Genomic DNA, 16,763 nt, shown 5'->3' on the forward strand with positions numbered 1-16,763 from the left:
GATAAAGAAAAAGAGTAAGACTCGAAGGTCGTGGATAAAACCGTAATGGTGAGCGTGTGAATAGGACGGGCGATGCGCAGCGCAACCCCAACGAAAGACAACTCCACGAGCAGCAGCTGCCCCCCCACCCCCACCCCATAAAAATCCCCTCTGAGTTACAGATTTTCACACGATACCACGCAGCGTGGGACGTCCCTTTGCGTGTCCCACCCCCCCAGCCCCTCCTGGCGCCCCCCAACCCCTCAAGATGAGAAGCTGAGAAACAAAATCGTCCTTGGCACTGCTCAAGATGTGGCTCAAGATGAGAAGCTGAGAAACAAAATCGTCCTTGGCACTGCTCAGCATCTGCTGCTGGACCGTGGCTGTGTTGTCAGCACTGGTTTTCTCCCGAAGCCGACGCAGCACCGCAGCAGACGAGGTGGAAAAAAATGAACTTTATTCGAGGGCAGAAAGGGGAGGGGTACTTGGAGGGGGGGGACACGAAACTGGAAGATACTTATCCATGTTTATAGGGGATCCCTATGGAATCGGTTTGAAACTATCGCCGCCGGTACCGTCATCTCTGTGCGCCCAGAGGCTGCGGGCGTCCACGAGGAAGAAGAGGCCGAGGCCGAAGATGAGGGCGGCGGCGCATCCCCTCACCACCGCCACCACTACATTCACACGGAGCCCCTCAGCACCTGTGGGGTGTGAGCTTTGGGGTGACTGCACCCCCTGGAAGAAACTCCTCGAGGACGGGACGCGGAGCCGCGGCCACCCACGGGTGGGGCACAAGGGGCACCCAAATATGGGGCTCCCACCTACCTGGGGCCGCGGGGCTGGGCGTCACCTCCAGCGTCACGTTGTTCCCAAGGGGTGAAGAGAGAAGGTAGTACCCCCCGGGATGGTAGGAGCACCTATAGGTGCCGGCGTCTGCTGGGGTCACCCCGAAGAGAGTGAAGGTGGCCGTGCCCCCAATATCGGGGTTCTGGCGCTGGATCGGGGCCGAGCGCCCGTCCTTGTGCAGGAAGGTGGACCCGTTATATTGGTTCCAGCAGCGGATGGTGACGTCGGTCCCCATCTCCACGCGGACGGTGTCGTTGGTCCCATTTCTGTCCCATCCCTTGGGGCTCAGGGAAATGCTGGGCGGGGGGAACCAGAGATCTGCGTGCGAAGAGGGGACAGCAATGGGACATGGCCCCGTGGGGACAGCCCAGGGCCGCCCGGTGTCCCCAGTGCCCTCACCTGTCACCACCAGCTCCACGGGGTCACTTATTTCTGATGCCCCCGGTGGCTCCAGCGCTCGATACCGACACCGATACTTCACGGCGTGTTTCATCTCGGTGATGATGAAGGAGAAGTCAGAAGCGTCCGACCCCTCCTCCTTGCGCTTGTGAAGCCTCAGATGCTCATCCTGGTAGAACTCAACCTGGGCGGCCGGCCGGGGCACGTGGCACCGCAGGGTGACATTGTCCCCCATGTCCACCCACTGGCTGGGGTGCAGCGACACGGAGGGGCGGGACACTGGGGCAGGGGGACAGAGCTCAGATTGTCCCCACAGACCCCCACCGTCCCCGCTTGATTTCCCAATGCCCCCCTCCCTCCGTCCCCCCGTTGTCCCCATACTCACGTGGCCGCGCCCCGCTCGCTGCCACCAGCGCCCAACCTGCGAGGGGCACAGTGTCTGACCCACACCGTCCCACCGAGACCCCCGGGCACCGCGTCCCCCGCCGTCACTCACCGAGGACGAGGACCGCCGCCATCGGCGCCGCGAGGAGGAGCAGCTCAGGGACTGCAGCGGGGTCAGAGCTGCTCCGTTTCCCATCAGGGGCCATGACGTCACCTCCTCGCGTGGCTTTTGTGGTTCCCAAGGGGAGGTGTCACGGCGGTGTGTGCTGCACGTAGAGCGGTGTCACCCACTGAGTGTCACACGCCGTCCCCGGAGTGCTGAGCTTCTGCAGCTGTCCCCAGGGGACGCCGACAACACGACGCTGCTTTCCAGCTCGCCACGTTGGAGTCGTTATTCTGTGAGCCAATCCCAGTCGAGCCACTTCTGGCTGACCTTTCTGCCTCTCCCGACGGTTCCTCAGGTGGATTCAAAGGGAAGAATCCGTGCCCTGAAGAAGGACTGCTAATTTGGGGAGGGGGGGGGGGGAAGACCCCCCCAGATAGCAATCCCTATCCAGCACAAGGCTACGCAGTGGGCTTCCCGAGATCAATTAATCCACTAATTGGAGGGAAAATCGGGTGATACTGTAACGACGGTGAGCAGCACGGACACGGGTGCTCGACGTAAGTGCCGTTTCCTTATCAACCGCTTTGAGGCAAATTCATTCCAGGAGGAAAATCGAGCAAAGGAAGGATGGGAGGAAGGAGGAGAGAAGGAGAGACGGAGAGAGGAAGAGAGATTGTATTTCACGGTGTATTTCTCCTCTCCTGGGTCTCGAGTCGCGGGTCTCGATCCTCGTGCGAGTGGTGCACCCATTGTGTGACACGTTTCCACCTCTCCCAGACCCCATGTCAGGGCCGACCGCCACTGGGGAAGGATTTCTTTCTGAAATTCTGAACACGCTCCAGGGCCTCAATGTCCTTCTCGTAGTGAGGGGCCCAAAACTGAACGCAGCACCAGAGCTGAGTACAGGGGGATGCTCACCTCCCTGCTCCTGCTGGGTACACTATTTCTAATCCAGGCCAGGATGCCGTTGGCCTTCTTGGCCACCTGGGCACACTGCGGGCTCACGTTGAGTCGAGCATCACCCAACACCCCCAGGTCCTTTTCCTCTCTACGTCCTTCAAGCCGTTCTGCCCCTATAGCATTGCATGGGGTTATGGTGGCCAAAGTGCAGCACTCGGCCTTATTGAACCTCATCCCATTGAGCTAGCCACGTCGCCTAGCCACGCCCCCCACGCCGCTCGGCTACCAATAGGAAGCCTCCTTCTGCGCGAAGCCCCGCCCCCCGAGTGACGTCATCGCTGTCTTTATAAGCACAGGTAGCGCAGCTCAGGGCGCAGTGGAGCGGCGGTGATGACACAGAGAGCAGAGATGGGTGTGGACGCAGAGCGAGCAGTGCGAGCATCAGGTGAGGGGCTGGGGGGGGGTCCCCGGGTTCGGGAGGGTCGTAGGTATTAAGGAGGGATCTAAAAATCTGAGAAAGTCCCCAAAAATTTGAGTTTGGGGGACCCCGAAGTTCGGGGTGCCCCATAACTCTGGGGGTCCCATAGACAGAAGTTAAGAGTGGGGGGTCCTCTGGGTCTGGTGAGGGTCCTCAGATTCAGGAAGTTTGTAGGTATGAAGGGGGGGGGGGGTCTGGAAATCCGGAGGAGTCCCCAAAAATATGGGGTGCACCATAACTCTGGGAACCCTATAGCCAGAAGTTAAGGGTGGGGGGGGTCCTTGGGGTCTGTTGGGGGGGGGTGGGGTGCGTTTAATAGGAGGCTGAGGATCCTCTGACTTTCCCCTTCTTTTTTTCTTCCCCTCCCCCACCCCCGTCCAGATCATGTCACCCCCCTGTACCCCTCTGATGGCGGCTGAAGACCCCCTGCAGCCCCCCGTTGCTCCATGCCCTTTTCTACCGCCCGGAGCCTGACGAGGATGATGATGATGATGACGACGAGCAGGGGTGGGATGGGGACACCCCCGAGACCCCCCCCCCAGCGGATGGGGGACCCTCGGCAGGGCCTCCCTACGCTCATCAACACATCCTCCCAACTCGGGGTCGTCTGCCAACGGACTGAGGGTACTCAAAACCCCCTCGTCTCGGTCATCAATAAAGATATTAAACGAGACGAGCCCCACAACTGACCCCTTGGGGGGACCCCACTCGTAACGGGACGCCAAGGGATCGTAAAGGGCCGACCCGGACCGGGTGAGCCCGCGCCGACCTCGTGAAGTTCAACGCCCGGCTCGGGGCAAACTCGAGCACGGGTAGAGATGGGGATGAGCACGTCTTGAGTTGGACCCCGAGGAGGAGGACGTGGGGGGTGTCGGTGGGATGAAGGCTCGACGGGAGCGTGCGTTTCTCAACCCGGAGGGGACTGAGTGCGTCCTGGGCTGCGTCGGGAGGAGCGCGGCCGTTGGGATTCTGCCCCTCCGTGATGCTCACAGCGTCCAACTTCGTGTGTCCCCCCCCGGGCACGAGGACGCGGTGCTGACGGGGCGGGTGCAAAGACGGAGCCCCATGGGGCTGACGTTGCCCCGTGGGGTTATCAGAAATCAGAAGTCGTAGATTGAGATTAAAATTATATCTAATTTAACCGGGGCTGGAACGAGAGCGAGGGATCACTGCCCGTGTTCGTCGGTGCCCCCCAGAGGTCTCTGTGGGGCTGGGGGAGGGAAGCACGGAGCTGGCCGTGAGTTTTGGGGACCGCGTGTGACGTCCCCACGTGGGACGCCCCGTGGGAGCCACGTGTCGAGGCGTCCCGCGAGGAGCCCCCCCTGTGCTGGCCGCACTTTGGGGACAGCGTGGGGCAGACGAGGGGTCCTTATCTATGGGGGGAACCGGGACAGAGTTCACGCGCGTGCGTGTGCGTGTGCGTGTGCGTGTGCGTGTGTTGCCCCATCGGGGACCGAGCGGCGTTGACCACGAACGGGGGAAATCTGTCACATGAGGAGGTGACATCGAACGGGGGAAATCTGTCACATGAGGAGGTGACATCACGTCTTCATCCTGTCCTCGAGGGGAAACGAGATTGCCTTTCCGGCCGCTCCTCGTCCCCCGCCGTGCTCCCCGCCGGCCCCGATCCTCCTCCTCCTCCTCCTCCTCGGATGGCGGCGCTCCTCGTCCTCGGTGAGCGACGGCGGGGCCGCGGGGGTCCTCGGTGGGTCGGTGTGGGGCTGAGACCGCGTCCCTTGCAGGTTGGGGGCTGGCGGCAGCGAGCGGGGCGCGGCCACGTGAGTATGGGGGGCACGGAGGGTGGGGGGCATTGGGAAATCGAGCGGGGACGGTGGGGGTCCGCGGGGACGAGCTGAGCTCCGTCCCCCCGCCCCAGTGCCCCCGCCCTCCGTGTCGCTGCACCCCAGCCAGGGGGTGTCGGTGGGGGACGCCGTCACCGTGCGGTGCCACGTGCCCCGCGTGGCCGCGTGGGTCCAGCTCTGGTTTAACGGGACGTTGAGATCCGACATGGATAAAGAGGACGGGAAGGACGTGGCGGATTTCGCCATTCCCGTCACCGACGCGACGGACGCGGGGACGTACCGCTGTCGCTATCAGCTGGCCGAGCCGCTCTGGACGTCCAACAGGAGCGCGCCCGCCGAGCTGCGCCTGGCGGCACGTGAGCGTGGGCCGTCCCCCCAGTGTCCCCCCGCTGTCCCCCCATTATCCCCCCACTGTCCCCCCATTGTCCCCCCATTGTCCCCCCGCTGTCCCCCCCAATGTCCCCCCATTGTCCCCCCGCTGTCCCCCCAATGTCCCCCCATTGTCCCCCATTATCCCCCCTCTGTCCCCTAATTGTCCCCCCTCTCTCCCCCCATTATCCCCCCAATGACCCCCACTGTCCCCCCTCTCTCCCCCCATTGCCCCCCCATTATCCCCCTGCTGTCCCCCCACTGTCCCCCCATTGTCCCCCCTCTCTCCCCCCACTTTCCCCCCACTGTCCCCCCACTGTCCCCCATTATTCCCCCATTATTCCCCCATTGTCCCCCCATTATCCCCCATTGTCCCCCCAGTGTCCCCCCAGTGTCCCCCCATTATCCCCCCTTCTGTCCCCACATTATACCCCCATTGTCCCCCCACTGTCCCCCCATTATCCCCCATTGTCTCCCCACTGTCCCCCCACTGTCCCCCCCCATTATTCCCCCACTATCCCCCCCGTGTCCCCCCAGTGTCCCCCCATTATCCCCCCATTGTCTCCCACTGTCCCCCCACTGTCCCCCCCCATTATTCCCCCACTATCCCCCCCGTGTCCCCCCAGTGTCCCCCCATTATCCCCCCATTGTCTCCCCGCTGTTCCCCCAATGTCCCCCTATTATCCCCCATTATGCCCCCTCTGTCCCCCCACTGTCCCCCCATTATCCCCCCACTGTCCCCCCATTATCCCCCCATTGCCCCCCATTGCCCCCCCATTGTCCCCCCACTGTCCCCCCATTATCCCCCCATTGTCCCCCATTGTCCCCCCACTGTCCCCCCATTTTCCCCCCTCTCTCCCCCCTCTGTCCCCTCACTCTCCCTCCACTCTCCCCCCTCTGTCCCCCCTATGTCCCCCCATTGTACCCCCATTATCACCCCATTGCCCCCCCACTGTCCCCCCACTGTCCCCCCATTATCCCCCCATTGCCCCCCACTGTTCCCCCTATGTCCCCCCATTGTACCCCCATTATCCCCCCATTGCCCCCCCACTGTCCCCCCATTATCCCCCCATTATCCCCCCTTCTGTCCCCCCACTGTCCCCCTCTCTCCCCCCACTGTCCCCCCCACTTTCCCCCCACTGTCCCCCCATTATCCCCCCATTGCCCCCCACTGTCCCTCCATTATCCCCCCTTTGTCCCCCCACTGTTCCCCCACTGTCCCCCCATTGTACCCCCATTATCCCCCCCATTGCCCCCCCACTGTCCCCCCATTGTACCCCCATTATCCCCCCCATTGCCCCCCACTGTCCCCCCATTATCCCCCATTGCTCCCCCACTGTCCCCCTCTCTCCCCCCATCATCCCCCCATCCCCCCCCCCTCCCCCCCCCCCCCTCCGTGCCCCCCATCCCCCCACCGCCGCTCTGCGATGGGGGACACCCTAAGCCCCCCGACCCCCCCAGGAGCCGTGGGGCGGTCCGGGGGTCGCGCGGTGGTGGCGGTGCTGAGGGTCTGCGCCGCTGTCGGGGTCTCCATCGCGGGGCTCTACTTCGCCCTCAGCGCCCGCAGCCTTTGGACGCAGGAGAGCTCCGGTGAGGAAGGACTTCAACGCGCCCCATCCCCCCCACATCCGCACCCCAAAACCGCCCCCCCCCCCCCCCCCCCCATACGGACCCCCAGTTGTCCCTCGAGGACCCCACATAACCCCCACCCCCCTTTTTGACGCAGGTGCCCCCCCAAAGTCCGGGCACTTCCGGGTGAGTGTTCCGCATCCGTGAACCCAAATTCAGGGTGTCCCCCCCCCCCCCAGACCCACTGAAGCCCCCCGTGCCTTCCACACCCCATAGACACCCACAAATCACACACGGGGGGGGGGGGGGGGGGTCCTGAAACGCACCCCCAGGGACCCCCAAAAATGACCCCCCCCCTCCCCCCGGTCCCTCAACACCTCCAGACCCCACGGACACCCAAAACCACAGCCCCCCCCCCCCCCCCCCAAAACGGACGCACCCATCCCTACACCAGAGGCCCCACCCTCGGCTCCAGCACCTTAAGGACCCCCCCCCCCCAGCCCCCCCAAAACACGATGGCACCCCCCCCCAGCCCCCCAAAACACGGTGGCACCCCACTCATCTCCTGTCCCCCCCCAGGAGCCCCCCGGCGACGGCGAGGGGCTGACCTACGCCGAGATGCAAGCTGCCCCTCCCCCCCCCAGCCCCCCCGGACCCACAGCGGGGCGCCCCTCCCCCACGCTTTACACCGAAGTGAGCGCCGGGGGCAGCGCTGACGGACCCCCCCCCCCCCCCCCGCGCCCCCCATGGGTCCTCAGTTATGGGGCGCGCTGAAGGGGACGGACCCCAGATCCCCTTTTCTTGGCACTCCGCGATGCTCTGAAGTCGGGACCCCAAATCCTCCGCCTGCGCCCCAAAATCTCCGTCCGGTCCCCCAGTCTCCGTCTGGACCCCCCCCAAATCCCCCAAGCAGACCCCAAAAGTCTTCATCCGGAACCCCCCCGATGTCCATCTGCACCCCCAAATCCTCCGTGTGGACCCAATAAATCTCCACCTGAACCCCGCAAGTCTCCAGTGGGTCCCCAAGTCTCCATCCGGACCCCCAAATCTCCATCCGGACCCCCAAATCCTCCATCCAGACCCCCAAATCTCCATCCGGACCCCCAAATCTCCAGTGGGACGCCCAAATCTCCACCCCGACCCCCAAATCCTCCACCCCGACCCCCAAATCCTCCATCCGGACCCCCAAATCTCCACCTGAACCCCAAATCTCCATCCGGACCCAATAATCTCACCAGAACCCCCCAGGTCTCCACCCGGACCCCCAAATCTCCATCCGGACCCCCAAGTCTCCAGTGGGACCCCCAAATCCCCCAACCAGACTCCAAAAGCCTTCATCCGGACCCCAAATCCTCCATCTGAACCCCCAAATCTCCACCTGAACCCCCAAATCCTCCATCCAGACCCCCAAATCTCCATCCGGACCCCCAAATCTCAGTGGGACCCCCAAATCCTCCACCTGAACCCTCAGATCTCCATCCGGACCCCCAAGTCTCCATCCGGACCCCCAAGTGTCCACCCGTACCCCCAGATCTCCATCCTGATCCCCAAATCTCCACCTGAACCCCCCAGATCTCCATCCGGACCCCAAATCCTCACCCGGACCCCCAAATCTCCACCCGGACCCCCATATCCTCCACCCGGACCCCAGATCTCCCCCCGCCCACGAACTCTCCGCGTTTCCCCTTTCCCGGGGGGAAGTCAGCTCTCCTGCCCTTCCCCACCCCACAAACTTCCCTTTCTCCCCCGCTCTCTCGCAGACCTCACACCCCCTCCGCCCCGCCCCAAACCGCATTTCCCCCCCCGACCCCAAAAATGGGGGGCAGGGCTTCAGAGTGGGAATCCTGACCCCAAAAATGGGGGGCAGGGCTTCAGAGTGGGAATCCTGACCTCAGAAATGGGGGGCAGGGCTTCAGAATGGGAATCCTGACCCCAGAAATGGGGGGCAGGGCTTCAGAGTGGGACTCCTGACCCCAAAAATGGGGGCAGGGCTTCAGAGTGGGAATCCTGACCCCAAAATGGGGGGCAGGGCTTCAGAATGGGAATCCTGACCCCAAAAATGGGGGGCAGGGCTTCACAATGGGAATCCTGACCCCAAAAATGGGGGGCAGGGCTTCAGAGTGGGAATCCTGACCCCAAAAATGGGGGGCAGGGCTTCAGAGTGGAATCCTGGCCCCAAAAATGGGGGGCAGGGCTTCAGAGTGGGAATCCTGGCCCCAAAAATGGGGGGCAGGGCTTCAGAGTGGGAATCCTGACCCCAAAAATGGGGGGCAGGGCTTCAGAGTGGGAATCCTGGCCCCAAAAATGGGGGCAGGGCTTCAGAGTGGGAATCCTGGCCCCAAAAATGGGGGGCAGGGCTTCAGAGTGGGACTCCTGGCCCAAAAATGGGGGGCAGGGCTTCAGAGTGGGAATCCTGACCCCAAAAATGGGGGGCAGGGCTTCAGAGTGGGAATCCTGACCCCAGAAATGGGCGGCCCCCAAAAATATGGGGTTATGAGATCATGGCGTTATGGGTCTTGCTATGGGGCCATGGGCACTGGATGGGGCTGTGGGTCGGGATGTGGGGCAGGAGAGCGGGATATAGAAGTGTGGGGTGTGGGTCATGGGGTTGTGGGGCACAGTATGGGGTTGTGGGGCGCGGGGAGGGGTTGGGGGGCATGAGCCCCAAAACCCCATAACCCAAAACCCCATAGCTCCAAAACCCCATAACCCAAAACCCCATAACCCAAAACCCCATAGCCCTAAAACCCATAGCCCCAAAACCGCATAGCCCCAAAACCCCATAACCCAAAACCCCATAGCCCCAAAACCCCATAGTCCCAAAACCCCATAACCCAAAATCCATAGCCCCAAAACCCCATAACCCAAAACCCCATAGCCCCAAAACCCCACAGCCCCAAGACCCCATAGCCCAAAACCCCATAACCCAAAACCCCATAGCCCAAAACCCCATAGCCCCAAAACCCCATAGCCCCAAAACCCCATAACCCAAAACCCCATAACCCAAAACCCCATAGTCCCAAAACCCCATAGCCCCAAAACCCCATAACCCAAGACCGCATAACCCCAAACCCCATAACCCAAAATCCCATAGCCCCAAAACCCCATAGCCCCAAAACCCCATAACCCAAGACCCATAACCCAAAACCCCATAGCCCCAAAACCCCATAATCCAAAACCCCATAACCCAAAACCCCATAGCCCTACACCTTTGGGTTCCGGTCTGTAGGGACAGCTGCCATCAGACTCCGCCCCTTCCGGTCCCGCGGGTGCATCGCCTGCACCCGACCCACGGCACGAAGGGACACGCGGCCGCTGACCGAGCTTTTAATTGGCGCTGCGGCCTCGTTATGGGGCACAGAGCGCCTCCCACGGCTGTGGGGCACGGGGGGGGGGGGTTGGGGGGGAGGGGCAGATCCATAGGTCCACGCTGACCCCAAACCCCAGCGGATGTCGGGGACAAAGCTGAGCCACGTCCGTGGGTCTTCGCTGACCCCCGCTGACCCCATCTATGGGTCATCACCGACCCCACTGACCCCATAACCCCTCAAGATTGAGACCCACATCGACCCCACTGACCCCATAACCCCCTCAAGACTGAGACCCACATCGACCCCACTGACCCCATAACCCCTCCTGGTTGAGACCCACATCGACCCCACTGACCCCATAACCCCTCCTGATGAGTCCCACTCCCTCCACCCCACCCACATCGACCCCACTGACCCCATAACCCCCTCAAGATTGAGACCCACATCGACCCCACTGACCCCATAACCCCCTCCTGATTGAGACCCACATCGACCCCACTGACCCCATAACTCCCTCCTGACTGAGACCCACATCGACCCCACTGACCCCATAACCCCCTCAAGACTGAGACCCACATCGACCCCACTGACCCCATAACCCCCTCAAGACAGACCCACATCGACCCCACTGGCCCCATAACCCCCTCAAGACTGAGACCCACGTCGACCCCACTGACCCCATAACCCCTCCTGATTGAGACCCACATCGACCCCACTGACCCCATAACCCCTCCTGATGAGTCCCACTCCCTCCACCCCACCCACATCGACCCCACTGACCCCATAACCCCCTCAAGATTGAGACCCACATCGACCCCACTGACCCCATAACCCCCTCAAGACTGAGACCCACATCGACCCCACTGACCCCATAACCCCTCCTGGTTGAGACCCACATCGACCCCACTGACCCCATAACCCCTCCTGATGAGTCCCACTCCCTCCACCCCACCCACATCGTCCCCACTGACCCCATAACCCCCTCAAGACTGAGACCCACATCGACCCCACTGACCCCATAACCCCCTCAAGACTGAGACCCACATCGACCCCACTGACCCCATAACCCCCTCAAGACTGAGACCCACATCGACCCCACTGACCCTATAACCCCCTCAAGATTGAGACCCACATCGACCCCACTGACCCCATAACCCCTCCTGATTGAGACCCACATCGACCCCACTGACCCCATAACCCCTCCTGATGAGTCCCACTCCCTCCACCCCACCCACATCGACCCCACTGACCCCATAACCCCCTCAAGATTGAGACCCACATCGACCCCACTGACCCCATAACCCCCTCCTGACTGAGACCCACATCGACCCCACTGACCCCATAACCCCCTCAAGACTGAGACCCACATCGACCCCACTGACCCCATAACCCCTCCTGATGAGTCCCACTCCCTCCACCCCACCCACATCGTCCCCACTGACCCCATAACCCCCTCAAGACTGAGACCCACATCGACCCCACTGACCCCATAACCCCCTCAAGACTGAGACCCACATCGACCCCACTGACCCCATAACCCCTCCTGATGAGTCCCACTCCCTCCACCCCACCCACATCGTCCCCACTGACCCCATAACCCCCTCCTGACTGAGACCCACATCGACCCCACTGACCCCATAACCCCCTCAAGACTGAGACCCACATCGACCCCACTGACCCCATAACCCCTCCTGATGAGTCCCACTCCCTCCACCCCACCCACATCGTCCCCACTGACCCCATAACCCCCTCAAGACTGAGACCCACATCGACCCCACTGACCCCATAACCCCCTCAAGACTGAGACCCACATCGACCCCACTGACCCCATAACCCCCTCCTGACTGAGACCCACATCGACCCCACTGACCCCATAACCCCCTCAAGACTGAGACCCACATCGACCCCACTGACCCCATAACCCCCTCAAGACTGAGACCCACATCGACCCCACTGACCCCATAACCCCTCCTGATTGAGACCCACATCGACCCCACTGCCCCCATAACCCCTCCTGATGAGTCCCACTCCCTCCACCCCACCCGCATCGACCCCACTGACCCCATAACCCGCATGGAGCTCACTCCCTCCTCCGACGCCGACCCCAAACCCTACAGATTCTGCCCCGAACCGCCCCCACCGCCCCACTGACCGCCATCCTCACGGCGCTGGAGGAGAAATAGAACACGAAGGGGTCGAGCGCGGCGCTGAGGGTGGTGAGGATCAGAGCGTAGGGTCTCCACGTGGGGCTGTGCTGCTGCACGAAGCCCACCACGTGCGAGAGGTTGTAGGGCGCGAAGCACACCCCAAAGTTGACCACGGTGACCACGGCCAGCCCCACGGTGCGGTGCTTCTTCTCCCGTGGGATGTGGGGTCGGGGGAGGAGGGTGAGGATGAGGCGGACGTAGCAGAGGGTGGTGATGGAGAAGGGGAGGAGGTAGAGGACGAGGCAGAGCTCGAGGCGCAGCAGGAGGACGAAGCGGAGCTGAGCGGCGGAGAAGTCGTCGTAGCAGCGGAAGGCAGAGGGGGGTTGGGTCGCCGTGGGGTTTTCGGACGTCCGAGGGGCGGAGGTGGGGATGCGGACCCCATTCGGGGTTGTAGGGGAGGGGGATCGGGGGCTGGGGGGGGGGTCGAGGTCGGGTTTGGGGTTGGAGGTGTGGACACGAGGGGACTCGGAGGCGCTGGGAGCGGTGATGTCACCGGCGGAGGTGGTGGGGTCGGCGCCGTGAGGTCCGACCCACACATTTCCCCCGGGGGTGGGCCCCGTGACCCCCAAGCGCCGCGATGTGTCCACCTTCAACCCAACGGGGTCAACGCCGTGAGGTCCGACCCACACATTTCCCCCGGGGGTGGACCCGGTGACCCCCAAGCGCCGCGATGTGTCCACCTTCAACCCAACGGGGTCGACGCCGTTGGGGTTTTCCTCTCCGGATCCCCCGATCTCGACCCCAAAACCGCGTCCCCCGACGTCCTCGGAGCCGTTGGCCCCGAACGCTCTGTGGTACTCTGCCACGAAGACCACGGAGCAGTGGGACATGGCCAACACCCAAAGGACGGCGCAGGCGGCCGCCGTCCGCCGTAAGCGCCGGCGTCGGCCGTGGCGGTGCGGGTGCGCGACCCCCAAGTAGCGCTCCACGGCGAGGGCGGCCATAAAGAGGGTGCTGAGGTAGATGCTGGAGAAGAAGCAGAAGTTGGCTATGGGGCAGAGCGCCGTGGGGAAGGGCCACGTCATCCCGGCGGCCGCCTCAGCCATCTTGAAGGGGAGGAAGAGGAGGAGGAGGAGGTCGGCGGCGGTGAGGTGGAGGAGGAGGAGGTCGGCGGCGGTGAGGTGGGGGCGGGGACGGCGCGTTTTGGCGAGGAGGGCGGCGATGGTGAAGACGTTGGCGGGGAGACCCACGGCGAAGGTCAGCGCGTGGACGATGAGGATGAGCATGGCGGGAGGAAGGCTGCGGGGGGAAAGGAGCGAGGAGGTGTAGGGCGGGCTACGGGGTCACAGCGGGGCTGTAGGGTGGGGTGTCAAATCGAATCGGTTAAAGGGTGATAGCGGAGCTATGGGGCGGACTACGGAGTCGTGGATCTACGGGGACGGGGGTGTGGGGCACAGATGGGGCCGTGGGGCAGCACGTGGATCTGTAGGGCTGTGGGGCTGGAAACGAGGACGTGGAGGTGGATATGGAGCTATGGGGCGGGATATAGGGCTATGGGATGCGATGTGGGGCTGTGGGAAAGGTGTACGTGGACCCAGAGGGATGAGGAGGAGCGTGGAGGGAGGAAGGCTCCGGAGCTGTGGGATATGGAGCTATGGGGCAGGATGTGGGGCAGGATTTGGGGTCGTCCCACTCCCAAAGGGATGAGGATGATGGGAAGAAGGCTGCGGGGCACCGAGCTATGGGGGCACCGTGTGGGGTTCTGGGGCTGTGGGGCAGGAGCGTGGGGTAGAGGGCATGATGTGGGGCTGCGGGGTTATGGGGTGAGACCCCACAGATCCCTCCCCCCCCACAGGAGAGCGCCGCCCTCATTTGTTTATCATTTGATTAATGAATGCATTTCCCGCTCTGAGTGGGGGGGGGAGGGGCACTGAACCTCCCCGTGAAACCCCATAGCTGCCCCCCAACCCCACAGCTCTCCCATAACTCCCCACACCCCATAACTCCCCAACGTCTCATGCCCCCCAACCCCTCCCCGCGCCCCACAACCCCATATTGTGCCCCACAACCCCATGACCCACACCCCACACTTCTATATCCCTCTCTCCTGCCCCACATCCCGACCCACAGCCCCATCCAGTGCCCCATGGCCCCATAGCAAGACCCATAACGCCACGATCTCATAACCCCATAACCCCACATCCCGCCCCATAACCCCACGACCCCACACTCCTCCGGATAACCCCATGACTCCCCCTCCCTCCCCATTGCCCCATTACTGCCCCACATCCCACCCCCACAGGCCCCCCAGGAGCCCCACAGCGCTCACCTCCTCTGCTCACCCCAGCGTCTGTGGGGCACTGCGTCTCACCCCATAAGTTATGAGGGACACTCCTGGTTGGGGTTGGGCCACAGGTGGAGGTACCCACCCCCCAGAAGCCCTTTGTCCTTTGTTATGGGGCAGGGACATCGCATGCGGGGGAGGAAACGCTACTTCGGTGTGAGGGAACCCTGCAGGGGAAGGGCCCTTTTTGTGGGGCGCCCCACAGATGTGTGGGGTGGGAACAGGGGGGTCCTATAGAGCAGCAGGGAGGGAAATTTGGCGCTGTCTGAACCGCAGACGTCGGCTCTGAGGTGGTCCCAAAATTGGGGTGAAAACACGAGGTGCAGCGCAATGGGGCACGAGGTGGGGTCTCGCCCCATAGACCGTCCCATATATTGGCCTAACCCTAACCCTATATTAACCATAACCCTAACCCCAAACCTAACCCTAATTAACCCTAACCCTAACCCTAACCCTAACCCTAATTAACCCTAGCCCTAATTAACCCTAACCCTAACCCTAATTAACCCTAACCCTAATTAACCCTAACCCTAACCCTAACCCTAACCCTAATTAACCCTAGCCCTAATTAACCCTAACCCTAACCCTAATTAACCCTAACCCTAATTAACCCTAACCCTAACCCTAACCCTAACCCTAACCCTAACCCTAACCCTAACCCTAATTAACCCTAACCCTAACCCCTAACCCTAACCCTAACCCCAACCCTCCCCCCAACCCCGCACCCCACGGACCCCTAACCCTCCCCCTCCCCCTCCCGTACCCATAACCCCATCTGTTGCCACGATTGCCACATGAGGACGTGACCTCACCGCGTCCCATCCCAAAAAGGGGAACCGACCTCGGCCCCGTCCCCTCCGCCGGCCCCGATCCTCCTCCTCCTCCTCCTCGGATGGCGGCGCTCCTCATCCTCGGTGAGCGACGGCGGGGCCGCGGGGGTCCTCGGTGGGTCGGTGTGGGGCTGAGACCGCGTCCCTTGCAGGTTGGGGGCTGGCGGTGCGGCCACGTGAGTATGGGGACGAAATTGGGGAGGTGGGGGGCATTGGGAAATTGGAAAATTGGGATGTGTGGGGACGGGGTTAGGGTCCGCTGCTGGAACAAACCCTATGGGACCGCCTTCCTCCTGCTCAGCCCCTGTCCAACGCCGGGACCCCGATGTTGGGGGCACGGCCGACTTCACCCTCTTCGGGGTGACCCCAGCGGACAGCGGCACCTATAGGTGCTCCTACCGCCCCCGGGCTCTCCCCTTTTTATCCTCCCCCCTCGGGGACAACGTGACGCTGGAGGTGACGCCCACCCCTGCACCCCCACGTGGGTCTGGACCCCATTTGGGGGCCACCCATGTGGGGCCATATTGTGTCGTCCCCCCCCCCCCCCCGTGGAGGTGGTGGTCGGGGATGCGGTGACACCGACGCCATGGGGGGGGGAAGGGCTTTTTTTGCCCCCTCACATGCCCCTCGAGCCCCCCACCCCCCCCTCCCCACCCCAATCCCCCTGACCCCACGCCGTGCAGTAGGACCCCCAAGCATCGCCTGTGGGTCCACATGGGGACCCCCACGGTGACACTCCGCTGTCCCCCCCAGGTGCCCCCCGCTGACACCGAGGGTCTGACCTACATCGAGCTGAACATTGCGACCCCCGGCACGCAGCCCCCCAACCCCACCGCCACCCCCCAGCCCTCCGTGATCTACGCCGAGGTGGCCGCCGGGGGGCACTGCTGACGCCTGCAATACGTGTGCACAAACACGCGTGTGCGTGTGCACATCCTCCAAGCGTGCACGGTGCTTTCCCTTCTGGAAGGTTCCATCCTGCTTTGGGGGGGGGGGGGGAGGGGTTGGGGGAGGGGGAATCCCTGCTTGTATCCCCTCTGTAGTGCGGGAGATTCCCCCTCTGCCCTTCGTTTTGGGGCAGGTTTCTCGTTTCCGAAGCCTTCTGGGGTGGATTTCTGCTCCTGGAGGGCTTCGTCTCGATCTAGGGGTGGAAAATCCCAATTCTGGAGGGCTTCCCGAGGCGATCTCACCCAGGAATCCCCATCAGGCTGAAGTTCAGGGCCCTGGCTTTGCTGTTTCCCACGACCTCGAGATCACCAGCTCAGCCCGGGCACGGCCGCCGCAGCCCGCAGCGCTTCC

At 63.0% G+C, this 16,763-nt stretch overlaps 3 protein-coding genes across 3 annotated transcripts; 1 reads left to right on the plus strand and 2 right to left on the minus strand.

Annotated features, from left to right (window-relative positions):
• Positions 1-519: 519 nt before the first annotated feature.
• Positions 520-1,509, minus strand: LOC136050444 (putative killer cell immunoglobulin-like receptor-like protein KIR3DX1). The gene is made up of 3 exons (XM_065739345.1): positions 1,225-1,509; positions 805-1,143; positions 520-680 (listed from the first exon to the last, which is right to left on the minus strand). The coding sequence occupies exons 1-3, from the start codon at positions 1,457-1,459 to the stop codon at positions 520-522; spliced, it is 735 nt and encodes a 244-aa protein (XP_065595417.1). The 5' UTR covers positions 1,460-1,509.
• A 2,462-nt stretch (positions 1,510-3,971) lies between these two features.
• Positions 3,972-16,355, plus strand: LOC136050446 (uncharacterized). Its single transcript, XM_065739348.1, is given in 11 exon segments — positions 3,972-4,176; positions 4,969-5,236; positions 6,708-6,853; positions 6,990-7,018; positions 7,412-7,525; positions 7,746-7,846; positions 8,081-8,134; positions 15,709-15,759; positions 15,761-15,921; positions 15,924-15,949; positions 16,218-16,355. Coding segments are annotated over 11 exon segments (1,293 nt in total).
• LOC136050447 (free fatty acid receptor 3-like) lies at positions 12,224-13,576 on the minus strand. Its single transcript, XM_065739349.1, has 2 exons — positions 13,031-13,576; positions 12,224-12,937 (listed from the first exon to the last, which is right to left on the minus strand). The coding sequence occupies exons 1-2, from the start codon at positions 13,574-13,576 to the stop codon at positions 12,224-12,226; spliced, it is 1,260 nt and encodes a 419-aa protein (XP_065595421.1).
• Positions 16,356-16,763: the final 408 nt, after the last annotated feature.

This window comes from Cyrtonyx montezumae, unplaced genomic scaffold, assembly GCF_038088225.1.
Source record: "Cyrtonyx montezumae isolate F1298 unplaced genomic scaffold, pur_monq_1.0 scaffold_235, whole genome shotgun sequence".
Taxonomy (NCBI): domain Eukaryota; kingdom Metazoa; phylum Chordata; class Aves; order Galliformes; family Odontophoridae; genus Cyrtonyx; species Cyrtonyx montezumae.